At 45.3% G+C, this 15759-nt stretch overlaps 1 protein-coding gene across 2 annotated transcripts in view; it reads right to left on the bottom strand.

Moving 5' to 3' along the window:
- Bckdhb (branched chain keto acid dehydrogenase E1 subunit beta) overlaps positions 1 to 11590 on the bottom strand; it is a 184439-nt gene extending 172849 nt beyond the window's left edge. For both annotated transcript variants that reach the window (XM_070010169.1, XM_070010168.1), the window contains exons 1-3: positions 11367 to 11590; positions 5503 to 5580; positions 2850 to 2918 (exon numbers count right to left, since the gene is read on the bottom strand). In XM_070010169.1, coding sequence (XP_069866270.1) covers positions 2850 to 2918; positions 5503 to 5580; positions 11367 to 11559 — 340 coding nt within the window. In that variant the 5' untranslated portion in view covers positions 11560 to 11590. The remainder of the gene's footprint in view (positions 1 to 2849; positions 2919 to 5502; positions 5581 to 11366) is intronic.
- Positions 11591 to 15759: the final 4169 nt, after the last annotated feature.

Here is a 15759-nt window from a genome sequence, read left to right on the forward strand (position 1 = left end):
CTGCCTTCTGATGGGACATGAAATGTGTTGCCAGTTCCAGTTCTCAAGTCCAATGCCAGCAGCACGGTCTCATTACAAAGTACATGCTGCCACCTACTGACCATGACAGCTCACAGGCCAGACTCATCCCAGAGCTATGGAATGCAACTATTCAACTATATCATGATGATTTTTTTTTTTTGACAGTCCTGGGCTTGAACTCAGGGCCTGAGCACTGTCCCTGAGCTTCTTTTGCTCAAGACTAGCACAATACCACTTGAACCACAGTGCCATTTCCAGGTTTTTGTGTTTATGTGATACTGAGGAATTGAATCCAGGGCAAGTACTCTACCACTAAGCCACATTCCTAGCCCTTCATTGTGATTTTTTTGCCCTCAGTTTTAATGTATACTGACATGTCCAAATATGGCCCAGAACAGTGTATGTATGTGTGTGTAAATGTATAAACATCCAGATAGAGAAAATTAAAAACCTACTACTAGGGCAATAAGAATGGGAAAGCACCAGAATAAAGACAACTTATAAAGATAAAATGATAGAACTGACTACATCTGATGTGTGTGGTAGCTATCTCTGGAAATACATAACCAATTTTTATATTCCTCTTGTGGTTTTCAGACTTCCCAACATTTTCTACAATATATGTGTATTTCTTTTTAAATCAAAAGTATAAGGATTTTCTAATTTTTTTTAAAGATCTCAATGAATTATCAAAAAAGAAAACTGTCTGGTCAACTATCTCAACTCAGAATGCTCAATGACAACCAGGATAAAACAAGGGGACTGGAACCAGAAACTCAACTTGCTATGACTAGAAAAGAACAAGCTAAAAAAAAGAATGAGCTAAAAGTTTTCATAAGGGAGATGGAACATGACACGGCCTCTTAAATTTCAGTACAACATAACCCCAGAGGCAGAGCACAAAGAAAAAGGACAATGATTTTATAAAACAATTCCTGAAGGCTTTATTACTCAGGTTGGACACACGGGAGCATGACAGGGTTAGGGTGGAGGTAAGAAATTAGGGAGATGTCACCTCCTCTTACCCATCAGCACAAATATTTTGCTCCTTATAAGACTGAGAGAGATGGCTGGGAATGTGGCTTAGTGGTAGAGTACCTGCCTAGCATGCATGAAGCCCTAGGTTTGACTCCTCAGTACCACATAGTGTGGCTCAAGTGGTAGAGTGCTAGGCTTGAGCAAAAGAAGCCCAGGGAACATGCCCAGGCCCTGTGTTCCAGGATTGGTGAAAAAAGAATGAAAGAAAGGAAAGAAAGGAAGGAAGGAAGGAAGGAAGGAAGGAAGGAAGGAAGGAAGGAAGGAAGGAAGGAAGGAGAAAGGAAGGGAGGGAGGAAGGAAGGAAGGAAGGAAGGAAGGAAGGAGAGAGAAGGAAGGAAGGAAGGAAGGGAGGAAGGAAGGAAGGGAGGGAGGGAGGGAGGGAGGGAGGGAGGAAGGGAGGGAGGGAGGGAGGGAGGGAAGGAAAGGAAGAAGAAGAAGAAGAAGAAGAAGAAGAAGAAGAAGAAGAAGAAGAAGAAGAAGAAGAAGAAGAAGAAGAAGAAGAAGAAGAAGAAGACAAAATAAAAAAACAAGAAGAAGAAGAGGACGAGGAGGAAGAGGAGGAGGAGGAGAAGGAGTGGAGGAGGAGGAGGGGGGAGGAGGAGGAGGAGGAGAAGGAGGAGGAGGAGGAGAAGGAGGAGGAGGAGGAGGAGGAGGAGGAAGAGGAGGAGGACGACGACGACAAAATTAAAAAAAAAAAAACAGTAAGGAATAGAAAGATATTCCTTCACAGGCCAAAAGGGTAGGAGCTATAGAATGGGCCAAAATGCATGCAGACAGTGCTAAGACTAATGAAGTCAAAAGAAATGAATAAGAGCAAGAGGTAAATCAATCACTCACCAGGGAAAAGATGCAGAGAGGAAGGATGAAACCCACAGGTCTCCCTCCCTCCTGAACAAAAAATACTACCTGCTAACAGAAACCACAAGGTAGAATCCTGAACTGGAAAGATAACAGGATGGAGATTGGCTAAGACACCAAAAGTTCTTGGTGGTTAACCTAAAGTCAGTCTAGCTAGGTCAGAAGGATCAGTTACTTGGCCAAATACAAGTCTAAATTTTGTTGTAAAGTTATTTTTTTTTTGGTAGATATGAATGAGTTTAAATTCATAGCTTTGAGTAAAACAAATTTACACTTTAAAATGTGAGTGGGCTTCATTCAATCCATTCAAGGCTTTAAAAGATTGAGATCTCTCTCTCTCTCTCTCTCTCTCTCACACACACACACACACACACACACACACACACACACACACACACACACACACACACACACACGCAGAGAGAAAAAGATATCTTGGTCTTACTCAAATCTGAAACATAAAACCTTACTTGAGAATCCAGCCTGCCAGCTTTCCCGAGGGACTTCCCGGCTTCCACAGGCCCAGGAACCAATTCTTTACAAAGCAGTTCTATCCCTCCTTCCCCAGCAAAAACTACTATCTGCTAACAGAAACCAAAAGGCAGAATCTTGAACAGGATGGATAAACAGAATGGAGACTGGCTAAGGCAGGCAACAGTAAGACACCAGAAGTTCTTAGATGAGTGACATGATAGTATATGTAGCAAGGATTGTTTTGGAATCTATGATGTGTGTAACATTAACTACATCAGAGAATACTAGAGTCAGAACACACTGAGAAGTCTCAGCCAAAAAATTCTGCAGGCAAATGCAAGGAGAAAAAAAGAAGGAAGCTATCCACACAATAATAATACAGCAGGTGAAAAAATTAAATTTTCAAGATCTTTTAAGTAAAAGTTCTACAGGGTTATTGTTCAATAGATTTAACTTACCATATTTGTCCCGCAAGCCAACAGTACATCTAAAGACTCCACCAAAGGCAACATCTTCACCAAATATTACTGAAAAACAATGTTTCAAGAATATATTTTATTTGATATTCTCTAATACTAACAATATGAAAAAAGTAATTTACTATTTACATTTGAAATCCCAAAATAGAAAAAGGCCTTATAAAGTGGCGTATACCTGTAATCCTAGTCACTCAGGTGGCAGAGATCTGAGTATCATTGTTCAAAGTCAGCCTGGGCAAACTTATCTCCAGTGAACCAAAAAAGCCAGAAGAGGAGCTATGGCTCAAGTGGTAGAGCACCAGCCCTGACTGAAAAAGCTAAGGGACAGTGCCATGCCCAGGCCCTGAGTTCAAGCCCCATTACCAGCACAAAAAGAAAGAAGAAGGGAATGGGGTGAGCTTACACTCTTTGACACAAAAGTGTATCAGGCATAGTAGAAAAGAATGTGGGAACAGAAATTAAGAGGAATTCTATATAAAATGAAGGAAAACAAATCCTAAAGTACTGACCACCAAACTCTAGCTACACAAACACACTTGATAGTGTTGTGTACCCCCTAGAAAATAACACTTTTTTAATTTTTATTCCTCTGGGTCTGCCATTCTCAGACAGCATTCAAACAAAATCAAGGCCCAGTCATCCTTTAGTCTAGCCCTTATATCCCCACACACACTCACCCTAAAAGCTTACACTTTCAACTTAAAGGTGAGGATTCTCAAGAGAAAGTATAGTCACACACACACACACACACTTTGTATACCCAAGTAGGTCTATATATAAAAAAGTAACAGATTTTACAAAACAGAGTAAAATATTCTTATATCAGTCATTTATAAGATGAAGATTAAGTTGGCTCTATTAACTATTCAGAAATACTAAAATTGAGGGCTGGGAAGGTGGCTCAGTGGTAGAGCGCTTGCCTTGCATGCATGAGGTCCTAGGTTCGATTCCTCAGCACCACATAAGCAAAAAAGAAAAAAGCTGGAAGTGGCACTGTGGCTCAAGTGGTAGAGTGCTAGCCTTGAGCTGAAGAGCTGAGGGACAGCGCCCAGGCCCAGAGTTCAGGCCCCATGACCGGACCCAAAAAAAAAAAAAAAAAAAAGAGTCTCAGAAATACTAAAATTGATAGGGGCACAAAAAGTCTGACAAGTTGCATGACAATGTAAAAAAGTGGGAAAAAAAAAAAAAAAGGTTGGAAGTGTGGTAGCTCATGCCCATCATCCCAGCTACTTGGAAGGCAGAGAGAAGGAGGATCACAGTGCAATACAGGCAAAACTTTAGAGACTCTCATCTCAATTAATACAGCTGGCCTCAGAGAGTACCACCATCATTCCCGTAGGCAGGAGGTGTAAATACAAGGTTCAAGGTTCAGGCCAGGCTTTCAAATAATGGGAGCCACTACAAAACAAGGAGAGTGAAAAGGGCCTGGGGCATGGCTCAGCTTAGCAAGGACAAGACCCTGCATTCAAATCCCTATATTCCCCCAAAAAATCAAACCTGTTATAGATAAAGATCTATTTTTTTTAAAAAACACCTAATACTTTGTTTTCCTCTATGCTAGAAAAATTGAAATTCAGTCTTGATATTAATACATTAACTGTAAAAGTTAATGTAGCCATATACTGATGGCTCAAACCCATAATTTTAGCTGCTCAGGAGGCTGAGATATGAAGATCGAGGTTCAAAGCCAACTTGGGTAGACAAATCCTCTCTGACTAACTAGCAAAAAGCCAGATGTGAAAGTATGGCTCAAGCGGTAAAAGCACCAGCCTTGAATGAAAAGGCCAAGCAAGAGTGAGAGGCCCAGAGTTCATACCCCAGGACAGGTCCAAAAGAAACATAATACAACGTGTATTTCAGTTGGTAGTGGTAGTGGTGGTGATGGTAGTGGTGGTGGTAATGGTGTTTGCTTTTGCTTTGGGTTTTTTTTTTTTTCTTCTGGGAGGCCGTAGAAAGGAAGGGAGGAAGGGTGAACAATGCAATCACGATATTCAGTATACACTATTCAGAAAAAGGCCTATGTAACTTGTAGCCAAGGATGAAGGGGAGGAGGTGGGGAATGGAACTCAGAGAAAGGAAAAGAAGAGGTAACTCTGTCCAAAAGAAAAAAGAAAGAAAAAAGAAATGTACAGGCTGGTGCCAGTGGCTCGTGCCTATAATCCTAGCTACTCCGGAGGCTCAGATCTGAGGATCGCAGTTCGAAACCAGCTTGGACAGAAAAGTCCATGAGATTCTTCAATAAACTACCCAGAGAAAGAAATGGCACTGTGGCTCAAGCAGTAGAGTGCTAGCCTTGAACACAAAGAGGCAGTCCCTGAGACAGTGCGTAGGCCCTGAGTTCAAGCCCCAGGACCAGCCCAAAAAAAAAAAAAGTGTTAAAAAAAGAAACATACTCATTACCTGACTTATGAAATGGTAGCCCCACATTAATAGATACATGCATGAGAACTAATTAATAATGCGTAGATTAAAAATGTGTGAGTAGTATAATTTACCATTTAACCTTAATCATTTGATGAAGTCTTTTAAAAAATGAAGCAGCTAGAAAGTAAACTATTGAGCTCAGGGAAATGTCACAACCACATCTTCTGAAATGAACACGCTAACACAATCAACCACAAATGGAGTTTACCTGCAGTAGGATCTGTGGCCAGGGAGTTATCCAAGGCGCTCGTGACTGCCTGAAAAAGATTCATTTTCTGGGTTTGTCCTGGGGGGGGACAAAACAAAAACAAAAACAAGATATATGTCATACCTGTTAGAAAAGTAAAAATAACCACTTTGTCAATAACTTGATTAAAATCAAAGTGCAAAGATAGGCACAGGGGAACACGGCTCAGTGCTACAGCTCAGCGGTAGAGAGCTTGCCGAGCAGGTGTGAGGTCCCGCACAGGGAGAAAGGGAAGGAATACATCACAGGAATTACTAGATTATTTACACTGAGGCTGGCTCTCTGGAGGATTCAAAAACAGTACAGTTTTCCAGACCTTGCTTAAAAGGCAAAACATACACTTTTTCTTTAAGCTGGTACTGGGATTTGAACACTGGACCTGGCACTTGCTCAGTTTGCTTTGTCAGCTAGCACTCTACCACCTGAGCCATTCTTCCAGCCCAACTTTTTGCTGTGTAATTTGGTAATGGGAGTTTCGTGGACTTCTCTGCACAGGCTGGCCTTGAATTATGATCCTTTGGACTCAGCCTCCTGAACAGCTAAGGAAGTAGTAGCATACCATACACGAGGCCACTCATGCCCAGATAAAACACACAAGTTAAGCAAATTACAGACACCTTTGTTCTTAGAAGGGGAATATAATCAAATAACTAAATGTGCATAGACAATAAAAATGATGGAAAGTTCCAAAAGGTATGAGTAAGAGCTCCAGGGGTCTGGGAGTACATTCTAGACCAGTGTCATTTACCAAACGTGAGCTTGTACATAAAACAGTGAGCACAAACAAAGAGACGAACTTTAGTGCTCAAAAATGCTCATGTTTGGACACCAGAATCCCACACTTAAACATGTCAGTCCTTCCTGATATCTTCCTGCTTAAGTAGAATCTCTGGAAGCCAACGCCTGTCTTCCTAAAGAAATTGTGTGTGTGTGTGTGTGTGTGTGTGTGTGTGTGTGTGTGTGTGTGTGTGTCTGTGTGTCTGTGTGTGTGTGTCTGTGTGTGTGTGTGTGTGTATAATACAAATACTATATATAAATTATATATAATTTAAATTATAATAACAATTGTGGTATAATATACAGCTTCATACATATAGATATATAGATATATATTATATGAAGTACCTTGAGCAGTGTCTGACACAGTGAGTACAATCTAGGTCTTGCCCATGTGCTTCCTCTTAGCATTAGCATTATTTACAGTATATGGCACAGCAAGGCTCAAAAGAGTTCTGAAGTTTTTGCTGGGAAACATCTTGATGATGGACTTTTGATTGTAGCCCCAGTGCTGCCTGCTACCCACAATCATTCTAAACTTTCGGGCGACTCCTCTCCAAAAGCACTGTTTAGAGCACAGACAGACATGTGATCCAGAGAGCCCATCACCGCCTTACTGAAGTCACCCTGGGCTGCTGCTCGCTGGCCACTGTCCCGTCTACTGCCATGCTCTTCAGTAACCTACTGGGTCCCCAAAGTCGAGGTCTAGGGCCAGGCACCAATTGCTCACGCCTGTAATCCCAGCTACTCAGGAGGCTGAGATCTGAGAATCACAGTTTGAAGTCAACCAGGGAAGTAAAGTCTGGAAGACTCTTATCTCCAATGAACCAAGAAGTGGAGGTGTGACTCAAGTGGCAGACCACCAGCCTTCAGGGGAAAAGTAAGGTAAAGCAAGAGCACAAGACCCTGAGTTCAAACCTTAGTACCTGCACGCACGTACGCATGCACAAAGTCAAGGTCTAATATCCAGTGTGCATTCCAACATCTACAGCTTCTCCTTCAGCTCTCTGACCACGAGACACTGGTCTGTCATCCTTCCCCCAGGAACCACCTTCTCAGTCCTCTCCTCTAATCCCAGGCCCACACAGCACAGCGGCCCTCTCTCTTTCTCCTTCCATTAACCTCCGCCAACCAGGCTTTCTGACATTCTGCCCAGTAGGCCTACATGTTTCCCCGAGCCTTTGAATAGTGCTGACAGCCCAAGTGTCCAACTTTGGCAATCACCTACCAGAAATGCACCTGCTTACCTCAGCGCCCAGAACAATACCCTGCTTGTAGTCTCATTTCTGGTGGAGATAAGAATGTATTCAGGAAGGCACTATGTCAAAGCCTATATCATCACACCCTATGTCCATGGCTACAGAGTTAGTTTTCCTGGACTAGGGCTATATAACTTCATAGATTCTTTCCTTTCGGTAAATTCTATTCTTAAATCATTTACTGCTGCCTGATTTCAGAAAATAATGGTTGAGGGTAAACTGTTTTCTCACCTTTTTCATATATTTCATTAAAGAATATATTTATTGATTTGTCTGTTATGGATTTTCAGAGGTAAGAATCTTGGAGGCTGGTGGAAGTGCTCGGGTGGTAGATTGTCTGCTTAGTAAGCACAAGGTCCTGAATTCAAAGCCTACTACCTCTCCCCCGACCAAAAAAAAACTGAGATGGGGGCTTGTCTCAAGTATAGAATGCTTGTGTAGCAAACATAAGGTACTGACTCCAAACCCCAGTACTACAAAAATAGTAAGTAAAAACGGAATAAACATCTATACTGCTGGGCACAGACACCAACTCAATGAACAGAGACTGAGTACAGTGGTGAACACCTGCCATCCAATCTCAGCCACGACAGAAAGTCTAGTATAGGTGGATCACGGTGCAGGCACATGGCTAAACCTGAACATCAGGATGCTATCTTAAAAGTAATTAGTGCAAACCAGCTGGAGGCATGGATCCACCCAATGTTCATGCCTGGCATGCGAAAGGCCTAAGTTCAAAACCCAATATCATGAGAACACATCATCATTTAACTCAGGGAAAATATAAATGCCTAAACATCAGAGCTGGCATTCATTTCAAGTCTGCTGTGCTTTTGAATTAATATTGAATGCCTCCCAGACAGTTGCTTCGATACAGTTAATATTTTTTTCTTAGTATACAAAATTGTGAATTGACAAGAGAAAGGAATGCGTAGGATTTTTTTAATCTACCAATGTCGAGGGGGGGGGCGGGCTGGGGGGATGCTTCAGCACCGGTCTAGTGGACTCAGAGTTGAACGGATGGAGAAAAATCAGGTCTGCATTCAGATCATGAAGGTCTCTCCCACTGGAGAAAATCAGGTCTGTGTTCAGATCTTGAAGGTCTCTCCCACTGGAGAAAATCAGGTCTGTGTTCAGATCATGAAGGTCTCTCCCACTGGAGAAAATCAGGTCTGTGTTCAGATCTTGAAGGTCTCTCCCACTGGAGAAAATCAGGTCTGTGTTCAGATCATGAAGTTCTCTCCCACTGGAGAAAATCAGGTCTGTGTTCAGATCTTGAAGGTCTCTCCCACTGGAGAAAATCAGGTCTGCATTCAGATCATGAAGGTTTCTCCCACTGGAGAAAATCAGGTCTGTGTTCAGATCATGAAGGTCCTTCCCACTGGAGAAAATCAGGTCTGTGTTCAGATCTTGAAGGTCTCTCCCACTGGAGAAAATCAGGTCTGTGTTCAGATCATAAAGGTCTCTCCCACTGGAGAAAATCAGGTCTGTGTTCAGATCATGAAGGTCTTTCCCACTGGAGAAAATCAGATCTGTGTTCAGATCTTGAAGGTTTCTCCCACCAGCTGCAGCGGTCGGTCCTCCGGTGCACTGCCTGCTTTGTGGCCTAGGCCTGTGAACTACGACACTTCCTCCTCCTGATCCCAACAGAAACTCCGGCATTTCACTCAGGACCTGAAACAGGCTGGACTGCAGTGTCTACTCACTAGAACACCATGAACACATGACATCATTGCCATCAATCACACTGCCACTGGGAAGATGTCTCAACAACTAGCTATGTTCCCCAACAAAACGTTTTTTCCCACATCTCCAGACTCCCACATCTCCTAGACTGTCCAGACTCCCAAGACTTGCAATAGATGTCCCTTCATCCATCCCACCTCCCCTCAAGGGCTATCCCAATGACTGCCCCCTCACCACACCACACGAGCAACCAATGCTTTGCTCAGCTTTCCAGATGTGCACCAGCAGCAGGCAGGGGTCTCACAGACTCCTGGGCCCTGAGCAACCATGTGCTCTCTCTGCTCAGTTTCCCTATTGGCCCTGGAAGCTGTGAATGGTTCCTGGTGTGTTCTGTAGAAACACCACACCAGGGATGAAGGAACACTATAATGGGTGTAAAGAAATGCTTCTTGGTGCCAGTGGCTCATGCCTGTAATCCCAGCTACTCAGGAGACTGAGATCTGAGGATTGTGGTTCAAAACCATCCCAGGCAGCAAAGCTGGTACAACTCTTATCTCCAATTAAACACCCAAAAACCAGAAGTGGAGCTGTGGCTCAAAATGATAGAGTGCTAGCCTTGAGCAAAAGAGTTCAGGGACAGCACCAAAGCCCTAAGTTCAAGCCCCATGATGGACCAAAAAAAAAAAAAAAAAGGCTTCTTTTTGCAGGCAGAAGACCAGAGCTGTAACTTCCTGGCCACCTCCTAGAGGAGGTATATTTAAAATAATACATCTTATTACATAGATGGGTATAAAGAAAAGGGATGTATAGTAGAAACTGACCATATGACCAGTATAAACTGGTCATATGCACTATGACACCCATTAAACCATTCATGTTTTCAACTGAGAAACCCAGCCCTTGGTATTCTATCCTGAAGAAATCATCTCAGGCCTCCCACTGGTAGTTCCGGCTGCAATCCAAGCTGCTCAGAAGGTTTAAATCTGAGATTTAAAGCCAGCCGGGGTAAGAAAGTCAGTAAAATTTTTATCTCCAATTAATCACCAGAAAGACAGGCATAGAGCTATGGCTCAAATGGTAGAGTGCTAGCCTTGAGTGGAAAAAGCAAAAGGACAGTGCCCAGGATTGAAGTGAGTTCAAATCCAGTACTATACACTCTGTGCCTTTCCTATGGCTTCTCTTCCTGCCACCTGCATGACTCACCTTGGAGAAGCAACAGCAAGGCCGACACAAGACACAAGCTCGGGGCTAGGCTCAAATAGGAAACCTGGACTCCTTCCCACCTCTAGGAAGAACCTGTTCTGTGTCCTTGGGAAAAATCAATTCCAGTCACTCAGTCCTTCGGTCCTTCACTTACCTTCCAGCTGAAAAATAAACGAGTGACTACAGTGAACGAGGGGACTCTTTCTTTTAAATGCCACTTCCCAAAACTAGTGCAGGGTCCTAGGAAAGCTGTAGGGAGGCCTCAGGCCTGGGATGGAGAAGAGACAGGGAGGCGGCCTGGGGACTACAGTGTCCCTCACCCGACCACCCCAGGGGAGGCTGCAACTTGAGGCCCAAAAATGGGGGAGGAGGAAATCACACAGAGACCCGGGATACGGAGGTTGGACAGCAAGATGGGGCAGGGGAGGAAGCTGGGCAGGAGGGAAGGTGTTCAAACCCTGACCCAGCCTGAGCAGGAGGGGGGACAGGAGGAGAAGGGGAAGGCCCCCAGTTCACCGCACCCCCGGCCCCCAGGCTCACCCCCGGGCCCCCAGGCTCACCCCAGGACTCCAGGTTCACCCCCAGGCCCCAGGTTCACCTCGGGACCCCAGGCTCACCCCCGGAACCCCCGGCTCACCCCGCACCCCGGGCCCCCGGCTCACCCCGCACCCCGGGCCCCAGGCTCACCCCGCACCCTGGCCCCCGCGCTCACCCGGGACCCCGGGCCCCAGGCTCACCCCGCACCCGGGCCCCCAGGCTCACCCCGCACCCCGGGCCCCCGCGCTCACCCAGCACCCTGGCCCCCGGCTCACCCCGCACCCCGGGCCCCAGGCTCACCCCGCACCCTCGCGCTCACCCCTGGCCCCCAGGCACCCCGCACCCCCGAGCCCCCGCACTCACCGTACTCCCGGGACTCGGGGTCCGGCTGGAAGGTGAAGTGAGCCACCTGCCTCCTCGGGGCCGGCCCCTGCCGGGCGAAGGCGGGCTGCAAGAAGCCCTGCACCAGCCCCGCGCCCCGCAGCCGACGCCAGGGGCCCCCAGCGCCCGCCGCGCACCGCCTCAGCCGCCAGCCCGCAGCCGCCGCCGCCGCCATCCCGCTCGCGCCCGGCTCGCAGGCCCGGCGGTCCCACGCTGCCGGCAAGGAGGGCGGAGCCCCGGGCGGCTTCCTCATTGGTCGGGATGAAGGGGCGGTGCCACGAAGTGAGCCAATCATGGGTGAGGAATCGGGGGCGGGGAAGGTGACCGAGTGGCGTCTGCTGGTTGTGCGCGTGCGGAGAAGGGAGCTGGCGGACGGGCGCGGCCGGAGGGGGAACAGACAACCCGAAATTGCTCCGGAAGGCGGAGCTTCCAGAGTCAGCTGTGCGGGACCCAGAGGGGGCGGGGTCCTGAGGGGAGGGGTCCACTAGAGAGCGAGATCCGGAGGGGAGGGGCGGGGGGCGGGCCCGGGCCGTGCACATAACGTCATGGTTTTTTGTCGGTCGTGGGGTTCGAACTCCTGTCCTGGGCGCTGTCCCCTGAGCTCTTGCTCAAGGCCTGGTGCTCTACCACTTGAGCCACTTCCGGTTGTATGGTTGTTCATTGGAGATAACAGTCTCACGGACTTCCCTGACCGGGCTGGCTTTGAACCCCGATCCTCAGATCTCAGCCTCCCGTGTCGCTAGGATCGCAGATGTGAGCACCAGTGCCCGGCCTCTGCTCTTCAATCACAGTCCCTGTGAAATGTTGATGAAGTATTTATAGATTTTTATTGATTTCATTATTTCCAGGTTTAGATGACAGTGAAAATGGTAAACTTAGATTTCAACCCGCGTGCACAAAACCACCAAATAAAAATTGAGACAATCTTGCTCAGATGCAGCAAAAATTACTTGACCAGCTTTCCCTAAATAATTTTAGAAATGTGGAGTGCTTGAATAGTTAATGTGCCTTTGTAATAATCAACTTTGTAGATTTTATTTTTAGAACTCCAACTATTAAAACAAAAACTTTCTCTGTTGATGAACTCGTAAGCTGCAGTAAAATATAGCAAAGGAAGGGAGAGAAGGAAAAATGCTCTATTCCTGGCCTTCCAGCCCTTTCTTGTTCTTGCAAGAAGACAGAGGAGAGAAAATGGCTAAGAGGAGACCATACAGATGTACCACTTATTGTTTTGTTATTGAAATTGAGAAGCAGAAATTTAAAACTGCACAAAGAAGAACCAGAATCATATCTTCATTGTCTGAAGGGGTAATCCTTTAGGGGAATCTTTGAACCTTGTTTTGTTGTTGTTGTTGTTGTTGTTTTAGTGTTTCATGTCTATTAATGGAGTAGAGATAGAATGTGTGTTATATTTTTTTGTTATGTGCATAAAGGGTATTTATATTTTAATTCACAAGAGCAACCAGATTACACAGTCAATGTTTATTAGCAATGCTATGCCAAGGATAAAAATAAATCAAGTTTTATTTTCTTAATGTACTGATAAGACTACCCGCAAAATTAAGATCTGAGATGATGCAGGCCTGAAGGAAAAGGGGGGGGGAATGAAAGAATTAGGGAGAACTTACTGAATTTCTGCAAGGTGCCAGCCAAAGTCACCACAGAAACGAATATGATTAACATTTACTCCACTTTTAAAATAGCAAAATAGGTTGAGGAAAGAGACAGATTAGCCAATAATGTCTGCTCTTGCAGGGTAAGAATGTTTCCACAGAGAAGACTGAGCAGACTTAAAGGACTAGACTAGAGGGAGTCAGCAGTTATTTGTAAAAGTGGAGGGCAGGATCTTCCAGGAAAGGAAAAAATGTACAGAGGCCCTTTGGCATGAAAAAAAAGTATGGCACATTGGCATGAAAGAGAATATGGTGCATTGGCATGAAAGAATACGGTGCATTCCAGGAAGAAAGATCGAAATTCCATACAGGGAAAGATATAGGAGAAGTAGAATAAACAGACTAAAGAGATTTTGGAGATTTAACATCTGGACTTTCATCTGGACTTTCAACTGTACGCTGGCTGTAATGACAATGCCAAGCGTGTAAAACAAATTTTCCCAGAACTCAGCTTTTTGGGGGGTAAGGGGTTTCCTTTACCTCCTCCCACCCTCGCCCCAGATGCCTGGTAGTCACAGAATCTGTATTAAAATTCAGCCATCTCCCTCCCCAGTCACATTCTTTTGATTTTAAGATGAGAAACTCAGTGTCCTTATGGGGAATTGCGCAAGTGTAATGAGTAAGGTATAGGGAAATGTCTCAGGATATCTTTAAGTGCCACCAGGAAATGGCAGCAACTGGGTTTGCAGTCATCTCCTAAGGCTGGAAAAGGTGGCTATGCTGAAGTCTTGCCATGCTATTTGTGTTTGAGGCCTGGGATTTGATAAGACATGGCAGCATTCTTTACGTGGATGTCCTGCTCTGCTCGGGTACTTGGAACTGGGTTTCTGACACTGTAACCTCCCTTAGACAAGTTAAAAAAAAAAAAACCTGTGGTTGAGAAGCCAGACTAGGAATCAAAGTGACTGTTCCCATTCCAGAATGATACCTGTCCTAAGCTGGAACAGCAGGCTCACCTTTAAACCCAGGTTTGCTCTTGGACAACCATCTGCCAGAGCCAAACCATATTTTACAGCATGACAACATTAGACCCCAGCACCTGCCCCACTCGGAGTCACACAGAAGCATCGGGAGAGGCAGACAGGAAAGGAATCACACCCTTGCTTTTGAATTGAAGTGGATTTTAAAACTGACCTAAGATACAATCATTTGAGGAAAGAGGTTAAGGAAAAGTTGGTTTCTGAATCTCAGCTCTCAGGAACCTGAATGATTCAGAGTTTGAGGCCAAACAACAGATTAACTAGCACTAGTGGCTCCCTCCTACAATCCCAGCTACTCAGGAGGCTGAGATTGGAGAATCTCAGTTTGAAGCCAGCCCAGGCAGGAAAATCTGTGAGACTCTTATCTCCAAATAGGCAACGACAAAAAAAAAAAAAACAGAAGCAGAACTGTGGCTCAAATGGTAGAACACTAGCCTCAGGGACAACACCCAGGTGCTGAAGCAAACCCCTCAGCCAGCAACAGAAAACAAACAAACAAATAAATAAAGGCATACTGACTCAAGAGCCTGGCTCTCCCACCTTTAACTGTGCTAAGGTACCACCACAGAGTAGAAAGAGCCAAAAACCTTTCTTTGTAGATGAGCCCCCAGGGTTGTGGTGAAGTCTTTGGTGTGAGATTGCACGCATGAGAGCATGGGACTGCTCCTCACAGCCAGGAGTGATGCAGATGGAGTGCACAGGTCCAGAGAACTTGAGGGAGACTAGAGATTCACAGTGACAAGAGATGTGTGTGGTGTGTGTGTGTGTGTGTGTGTGTGTGTGTGTGTGTGTGTGTACGTGTGTGTATGTGTGCATACAAATGTATATGAATGATATATATTATATATCTTAAAATGGGCAAAGAGCCAGTCCTGATAGTGTACACTCAAGACTCTGGATACTGAAGCAGAAGGGTGGCAAGTTCTAGTCCAGCCAGGGCTATATCGTAAGACCCCCTATGGAAAAGAAAAGGAAGGAAGGAAGGAAGGAAGGAAGGAAGGAAGGAAGGAAGGAAGGAAGGAAGGAAGGAAGGAAGGAAGGAAGGGAGGGAGGGAGGGAAGGAGGGAGGGAGGGAGGGAAGGAGGGAGGGAGGGAAAGAAAGGAAAGGAAAGGAAAGGAAAGGAAAAGAAAAGAAAGGAAAGGAAAGGAAAGGAAAGGAAAGGAAAGGAAAGGAAAGGAAAGGAGGGGGAAGGAAAGGAGGGGGAAGGAGGGAGGGTCAAAGACCTATCTTAGTATGTAAATCAGTAATTACACTCCTTGATATTTGCTCAAATTAGTTGAAAACTCATAGCTACATGAAAACCTGCACAGAATATTTAATCTAGCTGCATTCACATTTGCCAAAACCTGGAAGCATGCCTGATGAACTCCAGCAGGTAAGTTAATAAGTAAACTATGGGACTTCCAGACAACAGAACATTATTCAGTAGTAATATGTATGTGTTTTATATATATACATACACACACACACACACACACACACACACACACACAAGCCAGGTGCCAGTGGCTCACTTCTATAATCCTAGCTATTCAGGAGGCTGAGATCTGATGATCACAGTTCAAAGCCAGCCCAGAAAGAAAAGTTCATGAGGCTCTTCTTGCCCATTAACCACCAGAAAACCAGAAGTGGCATTGTGGATCACAGTGGTAGAGTGCTAGTCTTGAGCAAAAATGCTCAGGACAGTGCCTAAGCCCTGAGTTCAAGCACCCTGAGAAGGT

The sequence above is a fragment of the Dipodomys merriami genome, unplaced genomic scaffold (genome assembly GCF_024711535.1).
Source record: "Dipodomys merriami isolate MVZ:Mamm:240054 unplaced genomic scaffold, mDipMer1.0.p SCAF_8, whole genome shotgun sequence".
NCBI lineage: Eukaryota > Metazoa > Chordata > Mammalia > Rodentia > Heteromyidae > Dipodomys > Dipodomys merriami.